The sequence below is a fragment of the Carlito syrichta genome, unplaced genomic scaffold, assembly GCF_000164805.1.
Source record: "Carlito syrichta isolate Samal-C Ts95f unplaced genomic scaffold, Tarsius_syrichta-2.0.1 Scaffold308229, whole genome shotgun sequence".
Lineage (NCBI taxonomy): Eukaryota > Metazoa > Chordata > Mammalia > Primates > Tarsiidae > Carlito > Carlito syrichta.
This window is the reverse complement of record NW_007252325.1, coordinates 64,865-87,527: the sequence shown is the minus strand read 5'-3', so window position 1 is coordinate 87,527 and position 22,663 is coordinate 64,865. Positions and strand designations below refer to the sequence as shown.

Below are 22,663 nucleotides of genomic sequence, written 5' to 3'. Positions count from 1 at the left end.
ACTCCAGTCTGGGCGACAGAGTGAGACTCCAACTCAAAAAAAAAAACAAAAAAACAAGTAGACATATTTTCATTCTAAGCAGTGTAAGTAAAAACTAGTCTGTGTTAATACGTACAGCACATGATTTAGTTGTAGTATTTTTTTTTTAAAAGAATACAACTTTATCTACTCTAAGTTTAACATGACCTGGGAGCATTCATAAGGAAATGGAGATCCCCAAAGCAAGCAAATTTGTGTATTTTTTATGCTACATTTGATAAATTTGTAGCCAGTCATGGCAAAGTAAGATTAGAAAAAGGATGTGTCATCTAATGGTAATAAACTGAGGAGACTTTGCAAGACCTGTCTAGATTCTTCTTGGTGTCTCTGTGTTTCCAGAGACAGGGATGTTTCTTTTCTCTGTGGATAGAGAGGGCACCTCTGTAATAAAGGTCTAATGACCTGCTGCAAGGGGAAAGTGAGAATGACCTTCCTACTTCTATCACTTTCTCAAGTACCAAAGCCCCATATCTTGGGATAGTTGTAGTATTAACAATAATTTGGAGGTTATGCCTACAGTCCTTTTTTCATCAAATTTAAGTTAAAATACAGTTTTGTTAAGTTGCTATAGATACAACTAAAATTATTAAAATATGTGAGCTCTAAACAGGAATTATTTAGGCAGATTATGGCTTATTTCATACCCCTCATGATATTGTGATATAAGAAATTTATACTTAGGTCTTCATCCCCAGTTTCTAGCACAGAGTTCCTAAAACCCTTGTAATTTCCTGAGCAAAAGGGGTGTTAAGATAATCTTTTTATTCAGTATTTGATCTTTCACCCCAGTTCCTCACACAGAACTCCTAATCCCTTGGGATTTCCGGGGTGACAGGAGCATCTTTTGTTCTAATTAGTTGACTCTTAGTGGGTTTCTGGACAGCCTCAGTATAGGAGCTGATTACCAGTGTGTCCAAGCCATGATTAGACAACTGGAACTGTCAATCCCAAATAAATCCTCCAGGAAGAGAAAGGGACTGGATATTGAGGTAATAATCAATCAAGCCTACATGATGAATCCTCCATAAAAATCCCTGAACCACAAAGTTCAGAGAGCTTCCAGGATGCTGAGCACATGAAGGTGCCTGGAGGGTAGCATGCTGGGAGAGGGCATGGAACCTCCCCACCCTTTTCCCCTTGTATGTATTTCATCTGTATTCTTAGTAATATCCTCTATAATAAACATCAGTAAACTGTTTCCCTGGGTTCTGTGACCTGCTCCATATTAAGCCCAAGAAGACTCCACATTGTGATTGGCATCTGAAATGGGGGCAGTCTTATGGTACTGAGCCTTTCATCTGTGGGATCTGACGCTAACTCCAGATAGAGTCAGAATAGAATCAGAATAGAGAACAACCGGCTGGTGTCTGCTGGAGAACAGCAGAAAAAGCCCACATATCTGGTGTCAGAAGTGTTCTGTGCTGAGTGGTAAAAATATAGTGGGAGAAATCCTTTTTTTGTTTTGTTTTGTTTTGATTTGATTTTTCATTTGTACCCCTTCTTTCATTTTTTCTTCACTTGCTGCTTGCCCCCTGGGAATTTCACTCTCTGTTAGATTCTTCACTTAGGGAAATCTAAGTGCAGAAAGGAGAGGCATGACACATGAACTAAATTTTGGCCATTTGTTTGTTGTTTTTGTTTTAAAAATAAAGTTTGAAGGAGAAGAAATTTAAGATTAGTAATTAATGTGCATTTTTGATGACCTGTGACTTTCAGTTGTTCTTATTATCATTATTTCCCTCAATGCTATATTAGAACCAAGAGTAGGCTGCATGGAATTCCTTTTCACTTAGAGGTAGTCATATCTGCATTGTTATCTTAGGTGCATATAAACCACAATACTTAAACATGAACTTCATTTGGCACTGGTACCTCTTTCGTAAACATCACACAATATTTACTATACCACATAAATAATAATTCCAATTTTCCAGGAGTAAAATTACACAAGTTTAGAACATTTTTTAAAAATTGAGTAGAAAACAAATATGTAGCATAATTATTAGCTGAAAGCAGAAAGGACTGAACAGATGTTATAACATTCCTTCCTTATCAAATGAAAGACTTGAGACAGTTACAAAAAAATAATTTTCCTGATAATCATGTCACCGAGTTTTTGATCACATTCAGAGCAATACTGGCATATCTGTTGGTCAGTCAGATGCTCTATAAAGCCTATAATCTAGAATGAACAGCACTGCATTTCAAAGGTTAAGAAGGGGAAGTGACTAGAAAAAAAATAGGTTCTGTATTTACCTAGGTCATGAACTTCAAGACAATACCTTGCTTCCAAGTTTTGGATAATTTAAAGATCACAACATTTGACAGTGATTGCTCTTCAGAATATTAAAATATGTCACAGCAAACTTTTCAAAAATAAGCAGAAATATACGAAAGCGTGTTTTGTTTCAGAATCCAAGCATTCCTGACTTGAATACATCTGAGATATGGATACTTATGATACTGATATCCAATGGTCAGCCTTTTTCTTGCTGGAACTTCTGTTCGATCTACACTATATTGTTCCCATTGTTATGTGTTCTCCTAGTACCAAAACAAAAACAAAAAACAAAACCAACAACAAAAACAAATTCTGCCCAATTTGGGGGAAGATTATAGGTCTTACATTCCCAAATCCCTTTTCAACCAGCACAGGATTTTGAGTACTAAGGGCTCTTCTTGACTAATGTAACATGTACGAAATGAGAGGAGAAGATGATTAATCTTTCATTATTGCTTTGAAGTCTACAATACTACTTAGGTAATAATTCAGCTTTATTGCCTATTGAACATAATTTCACACTCTGCAAATTTACCTACCATTCATAACACGTTTTCTCTGAGAAATGCATTTTAACTTAGAAAATAAATAAGCTTATAAAAAGATATCTGAATGGCAGGAATAAATGTTAACATCCTGACATGCGTTTTGTTTTATTAATTTAAGTGGATGGGAAGGATAACAAAGAAACGAAGACCCACGACAATTTAATTCCAATTTTTGTATTTCAACTACACAATACCAGAATTACAAATTTTGGAAAAATAATCATCCACTTTAACAACTTGCAAAGAGAAAAATGCGATGAGATTGCAGAGTCAGAATTGAAAGTTACCTTGCAAGACTATCTGTCTGTTAAGCTGCCTGAAAGAGCCTTAGCTTTTCTTTAACAATGGGCTTCCAAAATTCAATACATGGTTCTCCGAGAACATCCAAGAGACTAGTGAAATACCACAGAGTTATGAGTGTACTCAGTTAGTAAGTGAATATCCAGCACACAGAGCTGCAATGACATCATCGCCTGAAAAAAAGGCTTAACTGTCAAATTCTACCCTACAGCTTCAAGTCCTTTCATTTCCAAGGTCAGGTAGTGGCTTTTGTGGTCACAAAGCTGAACAGAAAACACAATTTTTCCTTACCTTTTCAAGTTATAGTTTTCTACCACATCCAACAGAAAGGCATTAGATACCCTGCTGAAAACAAGCATAAGGCTTTACAGTTTTTAATATACTTTCTGTATTTCCAAAATCAATGTCTTTTTATCTGAAATTGCTTGCCAAAATTACTCCAAACCTATATTTTTTTCCTGGTGTCTTTTGTTTTCATAGTCACTTAAACATTATGCCAAATTGGCAAAATATAAATTTGCAGTAAATCTGTCATCATTATCATTACAACTTTAGCAATTCAATCTAGGTAAAAGCAAATTGAAAGCTCTAGAAGTTGGTTCAAATTATAAAAACAAAAATATTATAAAAATCACAGAAACTGCATAGCCAAATTCAATATCTACATTCAAGGGGTAGAAAATAAGAGTCCTTTGTACATATAAGAAATGTTATTCTAAGAAAATGTTTTTCATTAAGACGTAACACAAATGCTTTGGGATCTTAAAGTCACTGTAGACAATAATGGTGTTCTTGTTATTTGCATTCTGACACTCAGAGATCATGATGACTGAATTATAAACTTAGGCAAATCCTGAACCTGGCATTCAAGTTTACTTTCCACTGAGGAAAATTCTATTATCTGAATAAAATTATATTAAATGATATTAGTTATAATTATATATTAATGTTAAATATAATTATATATTAATATATGCTACACAGGTATATAATTAATTATATACTAATATAATATCAATATTATATTTATGCCAATATCAACACATAATTATGTATTTAAAATATTTAATGCTTTCAGATAATAAAATCATCTTACATTTTATTCTAATCTTTAAATTTGCCTTGAAATAGAATAGAGTTGTCTATATATCAGTTTCACCAATTGCCCTTCTAGAGTTTAACTGATTTTTTTTTAAGTGTAAATGTAAAACCCTAACCCTCTAAAGCACTATTTTAAGAGAGAAATATCTCCATCTGTAAACTTTCATTTTTAATCACATATCTGTTCACCTCTCACCCTTTTTACTACTACCTCCTCAGTACAAGTCAACATCTTTTCTCATATGGATTAACGTAATAACATCCTCGTTAGGTGTTTCCTCCACCCAGTTCTCTGATTCCCTGATACAACTGGTTGTCCAACAATTCAATTCAATTCTGGGAGTTCCCAACCTACAGGTGAAGGGCTCAATTCTACAGGATAGCCCCCACATCAGACACCAACAGCAAGAGGCATGCCCAACTGCCCACACTTCTGCCCAATCAACTACAAATTTAGGGATTCCCATGACCCTTCCTCAGGTTGGATCCTCCCACCTCAGCCTCCCAAAGTGCAAGGCTTACAGGCACAAGCTACCGTGTCTGGTCAGGTTAGATAACACTCTAGAAAGATTCATAGAACTCAGAAAAGCACTTTACTTACAAAACTGTTCTATTATAAAGGATGAAACTCAGGAAGTCAAATGGAAGAGATGCATAGAGGTGGAGATCCAAGTTTCTGCTTTTCACACTCTCCCCAGGCATTCCACCCTCCCACCACCAGTATTCACCAACCCAGAAACTCTCTGAGTCCCATCATTTAGAATTTTTTATGGAGGTTTCATTACACAGGCATGACTGATTAAATCATTGACCATTGGAGCTTAAACTCAACCTCAAGCCAGTCTTCCCTCTCTAGAGGCCTGAGAGTGGGGTTGTAAATTCCAACCACTAATCACTTTGCAGGCTTCTCTGGCTATCAACCCCATCCTGAAGCTATCTAGGGCCCCACCAGTAGTCATCTCATTAGCATAAAAGAGGCGTGGTTGAAGAGGTCTCATTATGAATAACAAAAGGCATTTCCATCACTCAGAAAATTCCAAGGGTTTTAGAAGCTTTGTGCCAGAAACTTGGGACAAAGACCAAATATATTTTTGTATTATACCACACTTCTCATTGGTCTTCCTGCTTCGGTTTCTACCCTCTGAAAGGCAACCAGACTCTCACATCATGCTTCTCTCCTGCTTAAGTCTGTCAGTGACTGTCTACTGAATTTAGAATGTCACCATGACCTTTGGAGTCTTACATGCTCTGAGCCCTCTTATCCTGCTAACCTCGCTTCTTCCTCTTGCTCTCCTTACTCCAGTCTTCCAGAGTATGCCACCCAACCTCATCTGTATTCCCTGAATATGCCAATCTGTCCAACCCAGGATCTTTGCCGTTGCTGTGGCCTCTGCTCGAATTCATCTTTCCACTTTTCTTTACATAGCTAATTTCTTTTTATCTTTCTCAGCTTAAATGTCAACTCCTCACAGAGTTCTTGAATCAGCCTCTTTAGAACACTTCCCACTCCCTACTTTGGCTCCCCAGCATTTACTTCCCGTCATTGCACATGAGCTTATTTTGTAACATTTATTGCAATTATTTATGGTCTTGTTTTTAGGGTACCGATTGGTCACTGGTTTCTTCTACCCCAATGTGAGCTCCAGGAAGAAACTGATCTATCTTGTATTCCCAGTCATGCAGAATTAAAGAAAAAACAAAAAGCAAACACCAAGAGAGAGAACGACTAAAATGAAGCTTTCCAAAATAATACAACATATAAAATCTTGGCTATGTCTTTACTCCTTTCACATAATAGGATCAACTAGCACTATCTACGAATTCCAAGCCTGCCAGCTAAATAGTCACTTCACTTTCAATATTTTGACTCTTCTTGCTTCATTCTATTAGTCACCAAGGACTGTTGATTCTTGCATCTAATTATTTCAACATTCTATCTTATTCTTATCCTGTAACACCAACTCCAACCATCCCAGTTAATACTCACTTCCCTCTTCTGTGGGTTACTGCTACGCCTCCTAATTGCTTTCTCAGCTAAACTGTCGATTTTCACTTAACCTCTTCCTGTCAAATGTATCCTCTAATGTCACTTTTAAACTTTCACTTCACTCTTCAAACAAAATTCATACTCTATCTTATTATAATAGGTCCTCAGAAATTAAATTATATTCAACTGCAGTCTTCCCACCTAAAGCAATCAATAATATTTCCCACTACTCACTTAAACAATTCTGCTGGTCTACTCAAATACTTCCCTTTCTATCCTCAAAATAAGTGAAGCCCATGCCTCTTTTTTGGATTTTTGCTTAGACATGCCATGGGAGACTTTTCTCCCTCCATTGGTCTAAACCAAAACATTTTCTTCAAGGCATAGTTCAGATCCAACTTCTTCATCGAAGCTTTTCCTCTCAGTTCCAGCCCACGTTCTTCCTTTTTTATTTTTCTCAATTCTTATAGCACTTATACACTTGTTCCATTTAACATTTGATTATACAAGAATTGTTTTTGTTATTCTTCAGTTATTTCATATGTGTAAATTTTATCTCCCGAATGGGATTGCAAGCAGAGACTGTGTCCTTACTTCCTTTATACTTCCGGCAGTGGCAGAAGTAGCGCTGATCCAGCATGAGCTGTTTATGTTGACTCACCGATTCAAATCATCCTGAGGATGAAGACCCTTAACTACATACAACCGTTCTAGGTAACATACTGTCTCTTACTCCTGATCTTTTCCACATGAGCTCCTGATGCCTGGAATGTTCCCTTTCCACGTTTATTCACACGGTGAATTCCTAATTATTTCCAGTCTCAGCCAGACAACACCTACTGAGGAAAAGGAAGTATTTCTCGTCTCTTCTTCACCTGCCCAGCCACCTACCCCAATATCTATGTAAAGTAATACTCCTACCCATTCTCATTAAGTGCTTTTAACTCACAGCACCTGGCCCCATTATATTTGTAAATGTTTATTTCTCCACTGCTCTCTCTGACTGATCTATGTATAACTTAGAGTCAAGAAATTCATCTTTTATCTTTACAACAACAGAGCAATAGTGGGGGTTTTTTGTTGTTGTTGAATAAATAAACATACAAACAAGCTAATAATGCAATCTGTTAAAAGAGCTATAGATTTAGTATCACAAGCATCAATATAGAGCTATGTAATTTTCAAGAAACCACAGTTCATAACACTTAGAATGCCTAATTGTTTTTAGTTCCAAAAATAATTATTAAGCATCTACTATGTGTCAGGTATTAGGGATATATAAAAGGATCCAAAGAGATAAAAATTCCTAGCTTCACAGAACTTGCAACTTACTGGGAAGACAGGCAAAGGACTACAGCTTTTGCTCTAACACAGAAGAATTCTAAGCTAAAGGTGTCTTCAGTGATGCTGACATGAGATGATGCTGCTTTGGGCCAAAATGGTGGCAACTTGAATGGTGAACAGTAGTTAAAGCATGCATCTACTTTAAAGGCAGAGCCAACAGGATTGGTTGATAAAATAGAAATGAGATATGAGAGAAAAAGAATAGTCTTTCAGTTTGTGCAACTATGGAACAGAATTTGTGAAAGGTATGTAAGGGTATGATTTTGGAGTGTTTATAGATATATAAAGAAAGTCTTTAAAAATTAAGTCTTAAATTTTAATATTTTATTTTGTATAACTAAGTTTCCCTTAGGCATATTGCTAATGAATAGTAGGAATCATTTTTGCTTCCTTAAACTGTGGCAAACCCAACTTCATGAAGCACTGACTGTACCAGAAACCTTATAAAAACTACCACAATTTGTGGCAACCCCTTCGGGTCCCCCCACTATGGGAGCTTCTCTGTCCTCTCAATAAATCTTGCTTTCTCAAAAAAAAAAAAAGACTACCACAATTTATTTTCTGGAACTCTCCCAAGTTCTAACGTCTTTTAAAAGTGATTTATGAAATGCAGCTAGTGTTAAAGGTCACAATTTCTATGGTTGCTAAAATGTACTTCAAAGCTCACACATTCATTATCACTAGCAATATTAATAATTAAGCTTTGTATTTCATGAACTTATTTGGATGTCAAATGAACATTCATGAAAGAGGTCAAAATTTTTGCCCTGCTCTAGACCATAACCTAGCTCAAAGTCAGAGGAGATGGCCTTGACTTTAGGAGTAAAAGATCATGAAGTAAAATGTCCCCATGTGGGTCACCCAGAATGACTTATTCCACCTAAAACTAAAACTTGAGATTGAACAGTAGGAGATTTGGGTTGTCAAGGCAGCTACCTAAACAACCTAAATAATCAGCTACTGTGCTTAATGGCTATAATTTGGGGTAAGACTAGTAATAATGGTTTATTTTTTTCATGCGTTGAAGTATATGTCTGTAAAACTTACTGAATTTGGAGATTCAGAAATGAGACTGTTTATAAACATACAGTGCAGAAGTAACTCTGTATAATGACTGAGTCTTTTGCAAAATAATTTAGTGGTGGTCATAATGAGTTATAACTTGGACTTTTGAATTTTCACTGGGCAGAAACAAACCATTCTCACTCAGTCTGTAAGCTTTTTTTTCTTCCAGACTCTAAGTAGTTTACACAATAAATAGTTATTTCCATAGTAGAAATGGCCAAGATGTCTAAGCCCCAAACTTAACCTGTTATTATGGTTAGAAATCAAGGTTGCCTTTCTTTCAGATTTTCACAGCCACACAACTTTTGACCTAGCTGACAGAAACGTAAGAGTAAACATAGTTTCCTGACCTCTTAACAAAGGCAAAAATTAACATGCTAAGGTATTTATTTTGCTGGCAAGTGATCCAAAGCAAAGAGGCACTACAGTGAATTCATATAATGATAGAGCACTACAAATTCCTGTAAAAGGAAAAATATTAAATTAGAGTTCACCTATACACTTTCCAAGTTTTCTTATTTAGTACTTTGATGCAAAATACTGATTTAAAAACTTTACACATATCACAATCTATAAATAACATACAAAATAAAATCAAAAAGTTTAGGATGTTAATTTAGCCCGATATCCAGAAATCAGTCCTATGACAGGAAATCTCACAAGAGTATGTGGAAGGGAAGAACTCCCTTTTGCACATGTATTTTCTCCTATCTGAAATTCCTTCATAATTGCAATGAGTCAGTTTCCTTCCCTTTCTTGAAAAAATCCACCTCTCTCCATGAGCAGGATAACTATTACTCAATCCTCACAGACTGACAAACACGGATTTCACTATGGGGTATGCATTTAGATACTCTGGGTAGCTTTTGGGCACTGAATAACTAACAGAGTGGAAACATCTACATGTACCCATTTTGCTGCCTAGAAGGTGCGAGGTATATGCATGGTCAATCTCAAAAAAAGAAACTATCTTTTATCATGCAGCCCTTTTCAACAGTATAACAAACAATGTAATTAAAACGATCAGGGACGTAGACTTTCATACTTTTGTAACCCCCATAGCTCTGTGTTAGCCTTTTATACATTTCTGCTATTTGCAAAATATAATGTATAAAAAACAAGCCCTGAAATAATCGTAATAGATGAGCATATAACAGACAATCTGTTGAAATGTAGAGTTAAAAGTTACAAATTAAAAAGGTGACATCAAATAAGTACTTCATGAAAATGATGTTAAAATTAAATCATTTCCTGTTATACTAAAGAATCAAAAATTTAGAAAAATTAAAAACTATCTGCCCAAAGACATCATCATTTCAAGTAATTTCTTTATGTTACTACCATTAGTCAAATGACTGAACTGCATGACTCCTGTCTCACATATATTTTAAACTTAACTAATGTTCTGAAACAATAACTAATTCATTTCTGTCATTCCTTTGTTTAAGACTTTTAAATCTCCTTTTCAAAACCAATTTACTATAATCTAGTTTTTTACCTTAAATAGATCACTTTGACCAGCTATACAAAAAAAATTCAAACAAATGGATTTTAGCTCACAAATTTTACCAAAACAAAAAATCAAGATAAGTTGTCTCCTACCTATGGTTGTAATAACAGTGCCAGCAAAGAAGAAGGAACTTCCCAAATCCCAGTGACTGATTTGATTGGAGGTGTTTCCTAAAGGTATAATCCCTGCATTTATTGCTGCCACTATTTGCTGCAAGTTTAAAAAAAAAAATTATCAGTATACATGAATCACATGGAATCATCAAACAGCATCTATTCCAACCCAGAAATGACTAGTTAGACAAAGAGAATCAATTCTAAGGTTTTGTTTTTCCATTTAGAATGTATAATATAGATTAAAACTTTACATGGAAGATTTTATAACAGTTAAATTATAAGGAACATACATGTAATAGCAAGTTAGTGCATTTGCATGAGGCTTATAATATTGTGTCAATATGTATTCATATTGTCATTCATTAACTTATTTAGTGACTCATTTGAATTAACAACTAAATATACCACTGTTCTCTTGTAAGCACCACAGAGTAAAAATGGCAGGATGAAAACTGAAGTTTAAAAAATACATAATAGCTTCATCAAAAACAAAAAAGTATTTCCAAAAAGATACTCATTTCAAATGTTAAACGCATGTATCCAAGACTAGATTTTTCTATAACTGTAGAGAACATATATTTTTAAAAGTCCAATAAATAGACAGATGAAAAAGAAAAGGTGACAGCAATTCACTATAAGCTGAAATCAGTCCATTTAGATATAGATCCTTAGAATTCTACAGATGTTTATAAATTTTATGACAGTGAGAATCACCAAAACTCTGTAGCTAAGAATCAGTCAACAATATTCATATAGAGATCACTAGTATGTGGATTCTCCCTTGAGTAGTACTAAGAGATAGTCAGAAAAAATGACATTATAATCCTTTCTTCAGTCATCAAGAGTTGGCAGGGGGTAGAGAGGGATGAAGAAGGGAAAGCACAAAAGATAAGAGAATATGTTAAGAGAAAATGTATAGCAAAAGATAACCAGATTGTAAAAGAAGATGTTTCTGTTGGACAATATCATTTTAGATATCTTTACTATTTAATTTTCATATTTAAAAATTGGAAGAAAGAATGTCATGTGATCGGTAAGAAAATTAAAGATCAAGAGAAGAAAAGTGACTTATTAAAGGTTAGTTTACAGGCAAATGGATAATAAATATGCTCTGAAAATGGAGGTACCATCAAGTTGCTAGCAGATGAAAAAGAAAAGGTAACAGATTAAATGTAATATAAAATATCATTTTAAAGTTAAAATTTTCCTGATTTGTCTCAATCTATGAATCAAAACTTTAACAGTTGTGTATAAAGTAAATTAAATTGCACTGCTTCTATTTACTTTATCAGTGATATATGTTAATTGTAAAATAAAAATAAGAAAAATACAGAAAGGCATAAAGAGGATGATAAAAATTAACCATAACTCCAGAATCCAGACATAACCACTGTTAATGTATTAATAGATATTCCTGGTATTTTTATATACTTTTTGCATAGTTATATCCTCTATTCTTACTTAATGCTGCTCCAAATGCTGTTTTTCCTTGTCATTACCATATTTATTTAATCACTGCCCAATAAGCAGATGTATATATTGCTCTAAAATTTGAATTAGTATAAAAAGTGCTATTGTGAACATATTTATGTATAAATATTTTCTTATTTCTGAACACTTTCTCAGTAAAAATTGCTAAGAATAAATTAGTTGCATTAAAGATTATAAATATTTTAAAGCACTTAATGTGCATAATAGCAAATAGCTATCTAAGAAGGTTGTATCAATTTATGACTGACCCCCAACAATTTACAAATGCTTAGTAATGATATTTATTTTCACTGAACTTAGAAGAATTGTTTCTATTTATATATCTTTTTAAGTAATATAAAACACAAATGTCCCCTTTATCCTATATAAAATGCAAATGCATGGTACACAGTGAAACTAGTTTTTAGATCATTGATCCTATTTATCTGACTCTGTTGTAAACTTTAACACCAGGTAACCTAGGTCTCCATTATGCTGCTTTTAAATAATGCTATTTGCAGTTGTCGCCCTGTTATTCCTGCATAAACTTTAGAATTTAGTTAAATTTTATAGAAATTATCATTTTTATAGGTCTAACATATTTGCATTGAAATATGTTCTATAATTCATATATGTTAAATAAGTTTGAAAATAGATAAAATCTATAAATAAAATAAAATAAAATAAAATAGTCAAAATTTCTACCAAGGAACATGGTATGAATCTCCATTTATTGAATCTCCTAAATTCTACTAAAACAGGGTACTATTATATATTCCATATAAATCCATAAGGTTATTCATAAACATTTCACTGTTTTCCACTTTAAATTATATTTGGTTGTTGTTGTGTACACAAATATACATTACTCATCCTGGAACCAGAAATTCTCAAATTTTTAATATTAAAACCACTTTGCAGTCTCAAAAATGAATAAAGACAGCAAAGAGCTTTTGTCTGTGTGGGTTACAACTATTAATATTTTCTGTATTTGTTTTTTCTAATTGTTAAAATCTTTTTGATTAATTTATACACAAATAACAAGTCTATATATGCTAACATGTGACCTACTTTTACAAGAAACAATTGTTTTCCAAAACAAAATACAAAAGGGGACCAAAAAAAAACCTCAGAATTTATTTATTAAAATTTGGGTATTTATTTGTACAAATTTAAACTTCAGTCACCTTCAAAGTACTCTCTGTTTGATGCAATACACCTAGTAACATGCTTTTTCCACTGCTCAAAACCGTTTTTAAATTCCTCAATTTTGATGCCTTTTAGTGCTTCTGCTGTTTTGTGTTTCACTTCTTCCACATTGGCAAATATTTCCCTTGGAAGACTTTTTCATCCAGGGAAACCAAAAAAAAGTAACTCAAAGTGAGATCAGGTGAAAAGGGAGGATGGAGCATAAGGATCATGCTGTTTTTGGTCAAAAATTGCTGAACACTCAGTATGTGTGGGCAGGTGCATTGTCAAGGTGGAAAAGCCAGTTACCTGTTTGCCACAACTCAGGATATTTCTTCCACAAATCATAATGCAACCTTCTCATAACTTCCAGATAAAAACTTTGGTTGATCATTTGACCCAGAAAAACAAATTCCAAGGGTACTATAAGGGACTTGCTCTCCAAAAGACAATTCCAGGTTTTTTTGGATCCCCCATCAAACATATAGAGAAGAGAGAAGAGAGGCAGTTTTAATTTTATAAATCTCTTGAATGTCTGCCTTAATAGAAAACAACCATATTCTAACATATGTTTCTGCATTTAATCTGCTGGGATATACATCACATAGCCTCTGGAAAACTCTATTATACACTCATAAAATAAAAGTGAAAAAGATTTTAAAAATCTTAGTTTTACAAAGGAAATAGCTTTGATCTTAACAAACCTCTGAGAGGATCTTGAAGATCACATTGTGAGAACTACTGCTCTATAGTGAACTAATTATTTCTTTTTGTTTGTTTGATTTTGTTTTCTAACTAGAAAACCAAAGTAAGAAAGTTTATTGCTTACAAATAACAGTATTTTTATCTCCATATCTTTCAATAGCTGTGTTTATTACTTTTCCTCTCTTATTGCATTGGCTGGTAGTTCCAGAATATATTAAGTAAAAATAATAAAAGCAGATTCTTTGTTTCTGTCATATAAATTCCTCAGTGATCTGAGTGTGTTATTAAATATATTGGCAAGAAAATGGTATTTAATTTAATAAATGATGACAAGCAAGTAAAAATGCAGAAATATAAAACTTTTTAATTTTAAAGATGTGGGGTACAATGCAGGATTAGGTAGATAAGTGGTAAAGTTTGGGCCTCTCTTTGGTCCCCACTTCACCTGGTTTGAGATCAGGTGCCTTTATTGATGTTATGTGTGTTCTCCCTTTCCCATGTAGCATGCCAAACCATTTCTTATAGCATTATGACATACGTTCAGTGTCTGCTCATAAGTGAGAACATGAAGAACTCAGTTCTTCATTTCTGCGATAGATCACTGAGTATGAGAGACTCTGAATTCATCCAAATTGCTGCAAAGCCCATAATTTTGTCCTTCTTTTTGGCTATGTGTCTTTGGAAAATATTTTAAGATATCAATAAATACACAAGAATATAAGGGGTTTAATAAGTAAAGAAATACAAAATGATTTTATTTTAGTATGAATTAAATGAAAAGTTATTGTTTCATATACTATGACTTTAGTAATTCATAGGCTATGTAGCTAAAAAAAATCAAGCTGTCATAAATTATGAAAGGGCTGCTCATGATAATCCTGCTGTTATCTACTTTCTTTTTTTTTTTTGAGTTGGAGTCTTACTCTGTCGCCCAGACTGGCGTACAGTGGCTGCTCCTGGCCACCGCAGCCTCGACCTGCTGGGGCTCCAGCAAAACTACCACCTCAGCCTTTCAAGTAGCTGGAACTACAGGTGTGCGCTACCACGCCCGGCTAATTTTTTTGGTTTATTGTAGAGATAAGGTCTCTCCAAGTTGCCCAGGCGGGTCTCAAACCCATGGGCTCAGGCAATTCACTCATCTCAGCCTCCCAAAGCGCGGAATTACAGGTTGAGCCACCAAGCCCAGCTATCTAGTTTCTGGGTAGGGAACAGCTTCACATTTAATAGACATGGAAATGCCACACTGATTCATGTGTACACAAACACCGTAGGAATAAGCATAAGTACTTCTAGATTTATAATTTCCAGGAAAAACTAAATGCTTTCAGTAGGAATCAGGAAAGGTGTATTTAGACACAAAGCATATTTTTATATTTTGCATACATTTTTTCAACTCATTCATTTAGTCAGAAATATTTATCAGTTGTATATGGTAGTAGGCAGTGAGGAAGAAACAGCAAAGTAAAAACATTGGTGATATAGACAAGAAAAGATAAGGGAAGTCTTTAAACACTACCTCATTAAACAAAATTATTTATTTTGTTGACCAGAGCAATCTGATTCCTTTAATAATTTATTTAATATAGACTTAGCCAGCACCATGATTCTAGCATTTTTTTCTTGTCAGTGATGATGTACAATGTCACACAGACACTTGGATAAGGTCCACAAATTATTTAAATTCAAAGGGAACAAATGCTGACCTATAATTAGAGACAGTAGCATTTCTCAATATGTGGGTTGTAAATAGTTATCACATAGTATTGAATCAATAATATGAAATAACTATTGATAGTTATTTCATATTATGGAAACAGAGGCTTGAGATGAAACTAATAATATGTCAAATCACTATAAGAATGTGTCTATCATGAAGTCTTTTCCCCAGAATATTCTCGTAAGTCTATTTTATATTTTTATACAAGGTCTCTTGGACAACATCCACAAGAGTTCAACAAAAATTCAAGTCATCAGAGCACTTAACAAACATCTTTATAAGAACTGTTTCTGGATGTACCATATTATGTGGCTTAAGTAACATGATCACTTAATGAATAATAAAAATTCACTTTTTCATAAAAAACTACTTTTGTAGATAACCAGGTTATGTTGACGATTTACTAATAAATTGAATTGTTTAAGTTAAGATAAGAGAATGTGGAATCTTTTGTATTTAATCTTAACTTATGATTACCTGAAGTGTGATTAAGAAAGGACTTTCAAGCTTAAAACCTAAAATAGAAAGAGGAAAATATCACATTTAAATTTGCTCTTCAGTTTATAGCCAAGCATAGAACGTAAACTAAGGAAAAGAAGTTGAATACATGGCTCAATTAAGAGCATAGGATTAAACTTAAGAAACAGAATTTTAAGAGACTTATACACATATAGATGATTAAAAATGACAATTATTAAGGAAAATCTTGGTTTCCAGGACAATGGTGGCTTTACAATCAAAGTTCACAGAGTTCTACTGTGAAACTGTGAATTTGTACATTCTTGAATGTAAAAAATTTGATGTCTCAATGTCATCTGGCATTTTGAAAACTTTATTTGGCTTTAACACCAAACAATGATAAGACACATGTATTTATAATTATACAGACTAGTACAGACTTGGAATTCAAGGAATGACTGACAATCATGAAAATGTTTCCATAAATCCAATGCCAAGGAATAACTTTTCATGTGTTATAAAGTACTAGAATGTCTATGTTTTCATTAAAGGAAAAAATATTGAAAATTGAGTAACCTTGGGAAAGCCTGAGAGGTGTATTGTTTTCAGAGAAAGTTATATTGTGGATCTTAAAATACAAATGATACTAGAAGTTCTGATTTCACTTTTTCTCTATACTCAAATGTTCATGTTCACCAAAACAATACAGAATGTTCTGAAGATTTTCTGAAAATTCCTCCTCTGTTAATATCAGAATTAGGATTTCATTAAAATATGTTACCACACCCATAACTCTAAAAGTAGAACTCCATTAACAATTTGAATGTTTTTAAGTGGTATAAAAATTTCTAAACTGCAGGTACAATGTGCTAACATCTAGTTAGGTTATACCACTAATGTATGTATAACTGGTTCAATGACAACTTCTCATAATTGGATATTTAAGATTATTCTCATTTTTTTCTCCTTTTAAAAAGGATGTTATTTCCAATCGATTGATATAAGAACCAAATCCAGTTATAATTACACTGGCATCTGTATAATTTCACAGATCCTCAAACAGTAACATAAGTGTTCTCTAGCAATTTCTGTTCGGTGCAATTATAGATCTTCATTTGCCATTAGTTACTTGTGAGAGAACAAGTTCTGTCTTGAAAAAAAGCTAATCTTTAGGGAAAGAATCAAATCACACATTCACTACACTGCATCTGACCACTTGAACCATGTAAGCAAGATCATTTTGAAAAACTTAAAGAATGCAGGAGGAAGAAAGCAAAATGATAAATGACACTCTCATTGCTGAAGGACTTTGAAAATAAAATGGGAGGTATCATTTCAATTTATGCTTACACCACAAAAATAATCATTACCCATCAATATAGTCATGTATGAGTGTTGTTGCCAAAGTCTGCAGGATCCTCAAGTATCTCATTCTTAACCTCTGGCTATGTGTCAACGTCATGATTATCTAATTCCAGATGATATAAACTGCTTTGAAAGGTCCTGCTAATAAAATCAGACAGTATCTCAAGATGGCCCTTACTTTTACAGGCTCAGAACTCACATACAGCACTGATGGAGTGTATACAGCCTTGATAGTCAATTGAATCAATGAGGAACTTACTGGATTATCCATTTTCTGAATTTTTTAAAAAATGTACTGGCTCTATAAGTCTGGAATGTTATTTATGGCCATCATCTACACATGAAGCTACTCCTCTAATGTCAGTGACATCTAGCAGTCTTCATCACTGGAGCTGCATCTTGGGCTATTACATAGATCAAATTAGGTTCCTCCAAGGGTAGTAGTATAGGGCTTTATTGTGAACTTACATATAAAGCCATTTTATGACACATGCTTTGCACCACTGGTAATAAGCCACAGAAACCAAATTCATCTTCTTCACCTTCTGTCTTTTCATGAGATTCTGGAAACTAAAGCAATGCTATTGGCTTCCTTGCATGAGATGATATTTTTCAGAGTGCCATTTAGGACCATTAATAATCCACCAATGGTGCTTTGGCAGTGGATCGGCACTGGTGGTGTCTGGTGAGTGCCGGGGGGAACATAGTGGGGTTCTGTTCACGGAGGAAGGGAGCTTTGCAAGGGAGCAGGGGAGAGGGATAGCAATTTGGGTATTGCACAAAAAAGAAAAAGAAAAAAAAATCCAAGGAGCAAGCAGTTTCTTGAAAACCACATTACATTAGCACATTGCTCTTCAAAAATATGCCAGGAGCAGCTCTCAGTTGATGATAATACTAGATTGAACCATATAAAACTGCCAACATCGAAGCACTGTTGGCCTACAATATGGCAATTTAAGATCAGCATACAAAATCACATTACTTGTGTTCTGGTGAACAGTGTGTAATAACATACTAATTTCATTGCAGTGTGATAGGTACTATTGCATAATTAAAGCTAATTCCCATAACCAAATAACTACTAATAGCAAATCTATTAGGATCTCTTTACAATTCCACAGTGAAGAATATATACTTATTAAAGTTAAACCCTCTAGTGCTGAGAATGTTATTCAGAGAAAACACAGAATGTTGAATCCTTGTTGGAAATTCAAGTTGTGTTCAATTTTTGCATATATCTGAGAAATTCAGATGATATTATTGAAGATAATATTTAAGATGATTACATTTTGTAGAAGGAAATATGCATATGCATGATGTGATATAAAATATTCCATGCTATCATACATTCTAGTCTCTACTTGGATAAGTGAACTTGTGAGTCATTACATGAAATTTCGTTTTTCAGAAATTCTGTAGTTGGCATTTGTTTTGGTTTTGTTTAGGAAAAATAGAGGTATTTGCATATATACATAAAAAACTCAGAAATCTCAAAGTTATATCTGGCAATTAAATGAGCCGTAATAAATATTGACAAAATGTTGGCGTTTTCTACATCTAACAATGATGATATTTTTCTTCTACAAAAAACATATTTCTGATATCGTGTGGGGAAGAAAGGTAAAGTAGCACTCTTGCACATTTGATACAAAACGGGTTTTTTAAATCATATTAGATTTAGAGACTGGAAAAGAAGCAGTCTTTCAAGGCTTCCTCACAGTATATTTTTTAAATAAGAAAGGTAACATGCAATAATGCTTTCAATCAATTATTATTGTTGGAAGCAATTTGAGTCCAAATACATTTTCATATTTTCTTGAATGGGCTTTCAAAGTCCTTGAGTGTGTTTCCAAGTAAGATGCCACCTAAATTTAACCACACATGGATTAAAAACTTCTTATAAAGATGCATCTTTTTAAATATAAAATTTAATTATTATAACTTAAAAAGAATAGTATTTCCTACAGAAAGCAGCTTTTGCACACCAGACTTCAGAAAGCATGTCTAAAAGTAAGCATCTTGCTTACCTTTGTATATCTTTCCTTCTATTTAAGGATTATGCAATTGCATTTCAAAGCTATTTTTATACAGACTAATGAAGTAAACAGTTTTTTTCCTTGCTCTTTTGAAAGTGTAAATTTATTTTCTATTAGTAGAAACAAAAGCTTAAAATCCAAAGCAGGGAACAACAGAGGTGGGTATGAATGTTATCAAAGAGCCAGGAAGCAAGAGGCACGCTGTTGGTTATCAGAGTTGTCCTTCTTGGTCATATCCACTTAGGAAGATTTTTTTAAATCATAATAGTAATATACATGTTATTGGACATTTGGAAAAAATCAAAGAAAAACATCAGTCACAGTCCTTAAAACAGTTTTTTGCCATACGCATATGTTCGTGGTTTTAACAGTTACACTAAATCTGCCATCAACCGTTTTCATATAACATAAGCATATTCCAAGGCAATTTGAAGTCCTCAGAGCCATCATTTTTAGAGACCACAATATCTTACTGAGTAGCTACACATAACATAGTTTACAAAACTATTCTTCTATCATTAAATGAATTCATCTAATGGTATTCAAAGTAAGTAACCATCAGCCAAGTTGTTACAGAAAAGATTTATACCTCAGACAAGAACTGAACTTTAAACACTGAAATTATTTTATTCTTTGAACTTCAGTGAAATAAGCACAGTGGTGTACACAAAACAAAAAACTTGATCAAGACTCTCGAGAAGGAGCCAGAAACACATGTGAAGTAAGCATGAAGAAACTGTGTTTCCCCAGATGTGCATTTTTCCATGAATCTACCCGGATTTCATATCATTGTATGAACAATATTTTATGGGAATATTAATTTTTATCTATTCTTCTGGCCACCTTCCACCTCATCTCAGCATGAGTAGGGAAAAAAACTAATAAATGAAAAGGAAAAGATGGAGAGAGAAGGAGGTAGAAGGAGAAGTCAGAAAAAGAAACAAAAGGGCAAGTAGAGGGCAAGATCAAAGTTGTTTAGTTAGCAAAGAAAAGACAGTTCTAAAGGACTAAGAAATGAACTTAATACAAGTTATAGTCACTCTATTTATCTAGGGAGTTCATTTTTAAAAGGTTGTCCTTAAAATAGGATTTGAGTAGGCAGGAGACTGAGATCAGGGAGACAGCACCTAAGACAATATTTTTATACCATTTTGCTGAAGGCATGCTACACTAACCAACATTTATTCACACACTATGTTTTTAAGGCCTGAATTTCTAAACTGATGAGAAGAAATTAGAGAAGAATTTACTCTCTCAGTTACTTGCATCCACAAGTGTAGGTTTTTTCCAATAGAAAGTCACTAAACTCTATTCATTTGATTTTCAGGTATACTTAAGTCTATATCTCCGTAATAGATACAAGTTTTTTTTAAAAATTAAGTGTTTTATACCAATATGAAAGTAATCACAGGGGAAATAATTAAGGAAATTATTCAAGTTTTCACAGAAAGTCAATACTTTCATTATACATTTTAAAAACAAATGTATTTTCTTCCTGTCCTTCCTAAATATGTCAGTCAATATTTTTATTATAAATTTTAAAAACAAGTGTATTTTCTTCATGTCCTTCTTGAATATGTAACTTTAAAAAGATCATAGCAAATACTGAAAATCTCAAACTTTGTACACACACACACACACACACACACACACGACCAATTAATACAATCAGTATTTAAATTAATCTTACAACTCAAATTAATCATCAATAAGGCAAAATATAACTATACTAAACTATTCCAATATTATTTTGATAGATCCTATTTGGGGCCCATAAAATGTGTATTTTTTACTTAGACTGAGTTGACTCATTGTCATTAATAAGCCCACAAGAAATTTCTGTGCTTTCAGATTCCAGGTAAAATTTCCTCATACACAGCAGAGGAAGTTTATTAATGACTTGCTAACACTATGCAGAGGAAAGGAAGTGTTACAAAACTGCTTAATATGTTTATATTTCTTGGATCAATGTCACAAAATCAAGAGAGCGAAAATAATATATGAATAACTTCCCAAAACAGTGATTCATACTCATTCTGTCTTAGCTTCTTCTCCAAATTTCCTCCGCCTTTCTCAATTACACACCCATACACTCACCAGTTACAGCAAATATTGAATTGGTTGAAATCCGTTTTGTTGAGAAACAGGAATCTGACAGAATTTCTTGCACTTTTTTTGAGACAACTAAAAGAATAGAATACCTTTTGACACCTGCCCAGTAGTTATTATACAAAAATGCAATTAAACCCTACCCTCAGGCACCTCTTAGGCTGACATGAGAGTGTCACACCACAAACATCAGCACTGAGAAGGAGCCTGGCACCTTCTCTCATGTTTTCTACATGAGTCATTCACATATGCTATATTGTTCATCTTCATTCACACCAGGATACCAAACTTAAGAGCATTTAAGAGCACAGCACCCTATGAAAGGGAAGATGTCCCAAAATTCACATAATAAGCATGAGTCTGGTTGGTCTTCTCTGCTCAGTGGCCCAGAATATCAAGATGCCCTTGCCAAGCCGTCTCTAAAGGACGAGTCTAATGCCTGGAGGGATGCCATGTTGGGCAAATATCCTTGTGATCTTCACTTCTCCTGCCTCCTAATTCCCACAACCCAAGAATGTGTTTATGCTGGTGAAACAAGCAGAAAAAATATTTTAGTTAAGCAGGGGGAGAGAGAGGAAAAAAAAGTTACAATAAGGCAATATGCAGTCTCTTGAGGATCCAGAGTAGACTTGGAAGAGAAATGTCACTGGCATTAGGAATGACTAAATACCCTTGAATATCATTCATGTTTTCATTTTTAATCGTTGGTTGTCCTCTAGATAGCTACCTCTCTTTAGGTTAACTATTTGAAACAAGTGTGAGGTCTGAGGGGCTTCACTAATAACTTTGTGAGTATTATCCACATAATGCTACTTAACAGAAATCAGCTGCATATTATCTTTTGTAAAAGCCCGAGGAATAGACAGGCTAAGTGGATCACTAGGTCAAAATAAGTAGAAGCAGTAATAAAATAATAGTGCAAACCAGTTGCAGGTATTAGTGTTACAGTTCAACAGTTGCTATAGCTTTGCTTACCTAGCCTTGGACATAGTTATCATTTTTTATATGAAAACACTGGACGTTCCAAGCAATAAATACATGTATAAATGATTTGTAAAAACGATTCACAACTTGGAACCTGGGTGAACATCTCTTTTATTTTATCCATGTGTGCATAATGCATCCCAAATAGTCATCAAGCGTTGTCTTCTATGTTTGGGTTGCATATGGCCTATGTGTCTAGCATAATGCTAACCGTTCATGCATTACTTGTATCATATTCTATGCTTACTGATTTCTGAGTAAACATATCACAATCATGAACCGATAGGATACAGTACAGTCATGCATTGCTTAACGATAGGGATACACTCTGAGAAATGT

General features: G+C 33.9%; 1 protein-coding gene across 3 annotated transcripts in view; it reads right to left on the bottom strand.

Moving 5' to 3' along the window:
* The window catches only part of KCNK2 (potassium two pore domain channel subfamily K member 2), a 138,945-nt gene that overhangs the window by 85,337 nt on the left and 30,945 nt on the right, over positions 1-22,663 (bottom strand). For all 3 annotated transcript variants that reach the window (XM_008065322.1, XM_008065320.1, XM_008065321.1), the window contains exon 3: positions 10,268-10,385. In XM_008065322.1, the coding sequence (XP_008063513.1) occupies positions 10,268-10,385 (118 nt within the window). The remainder of the gene's footprint in view (positions 1-10,267; positions 10,386-22,663) is intronic.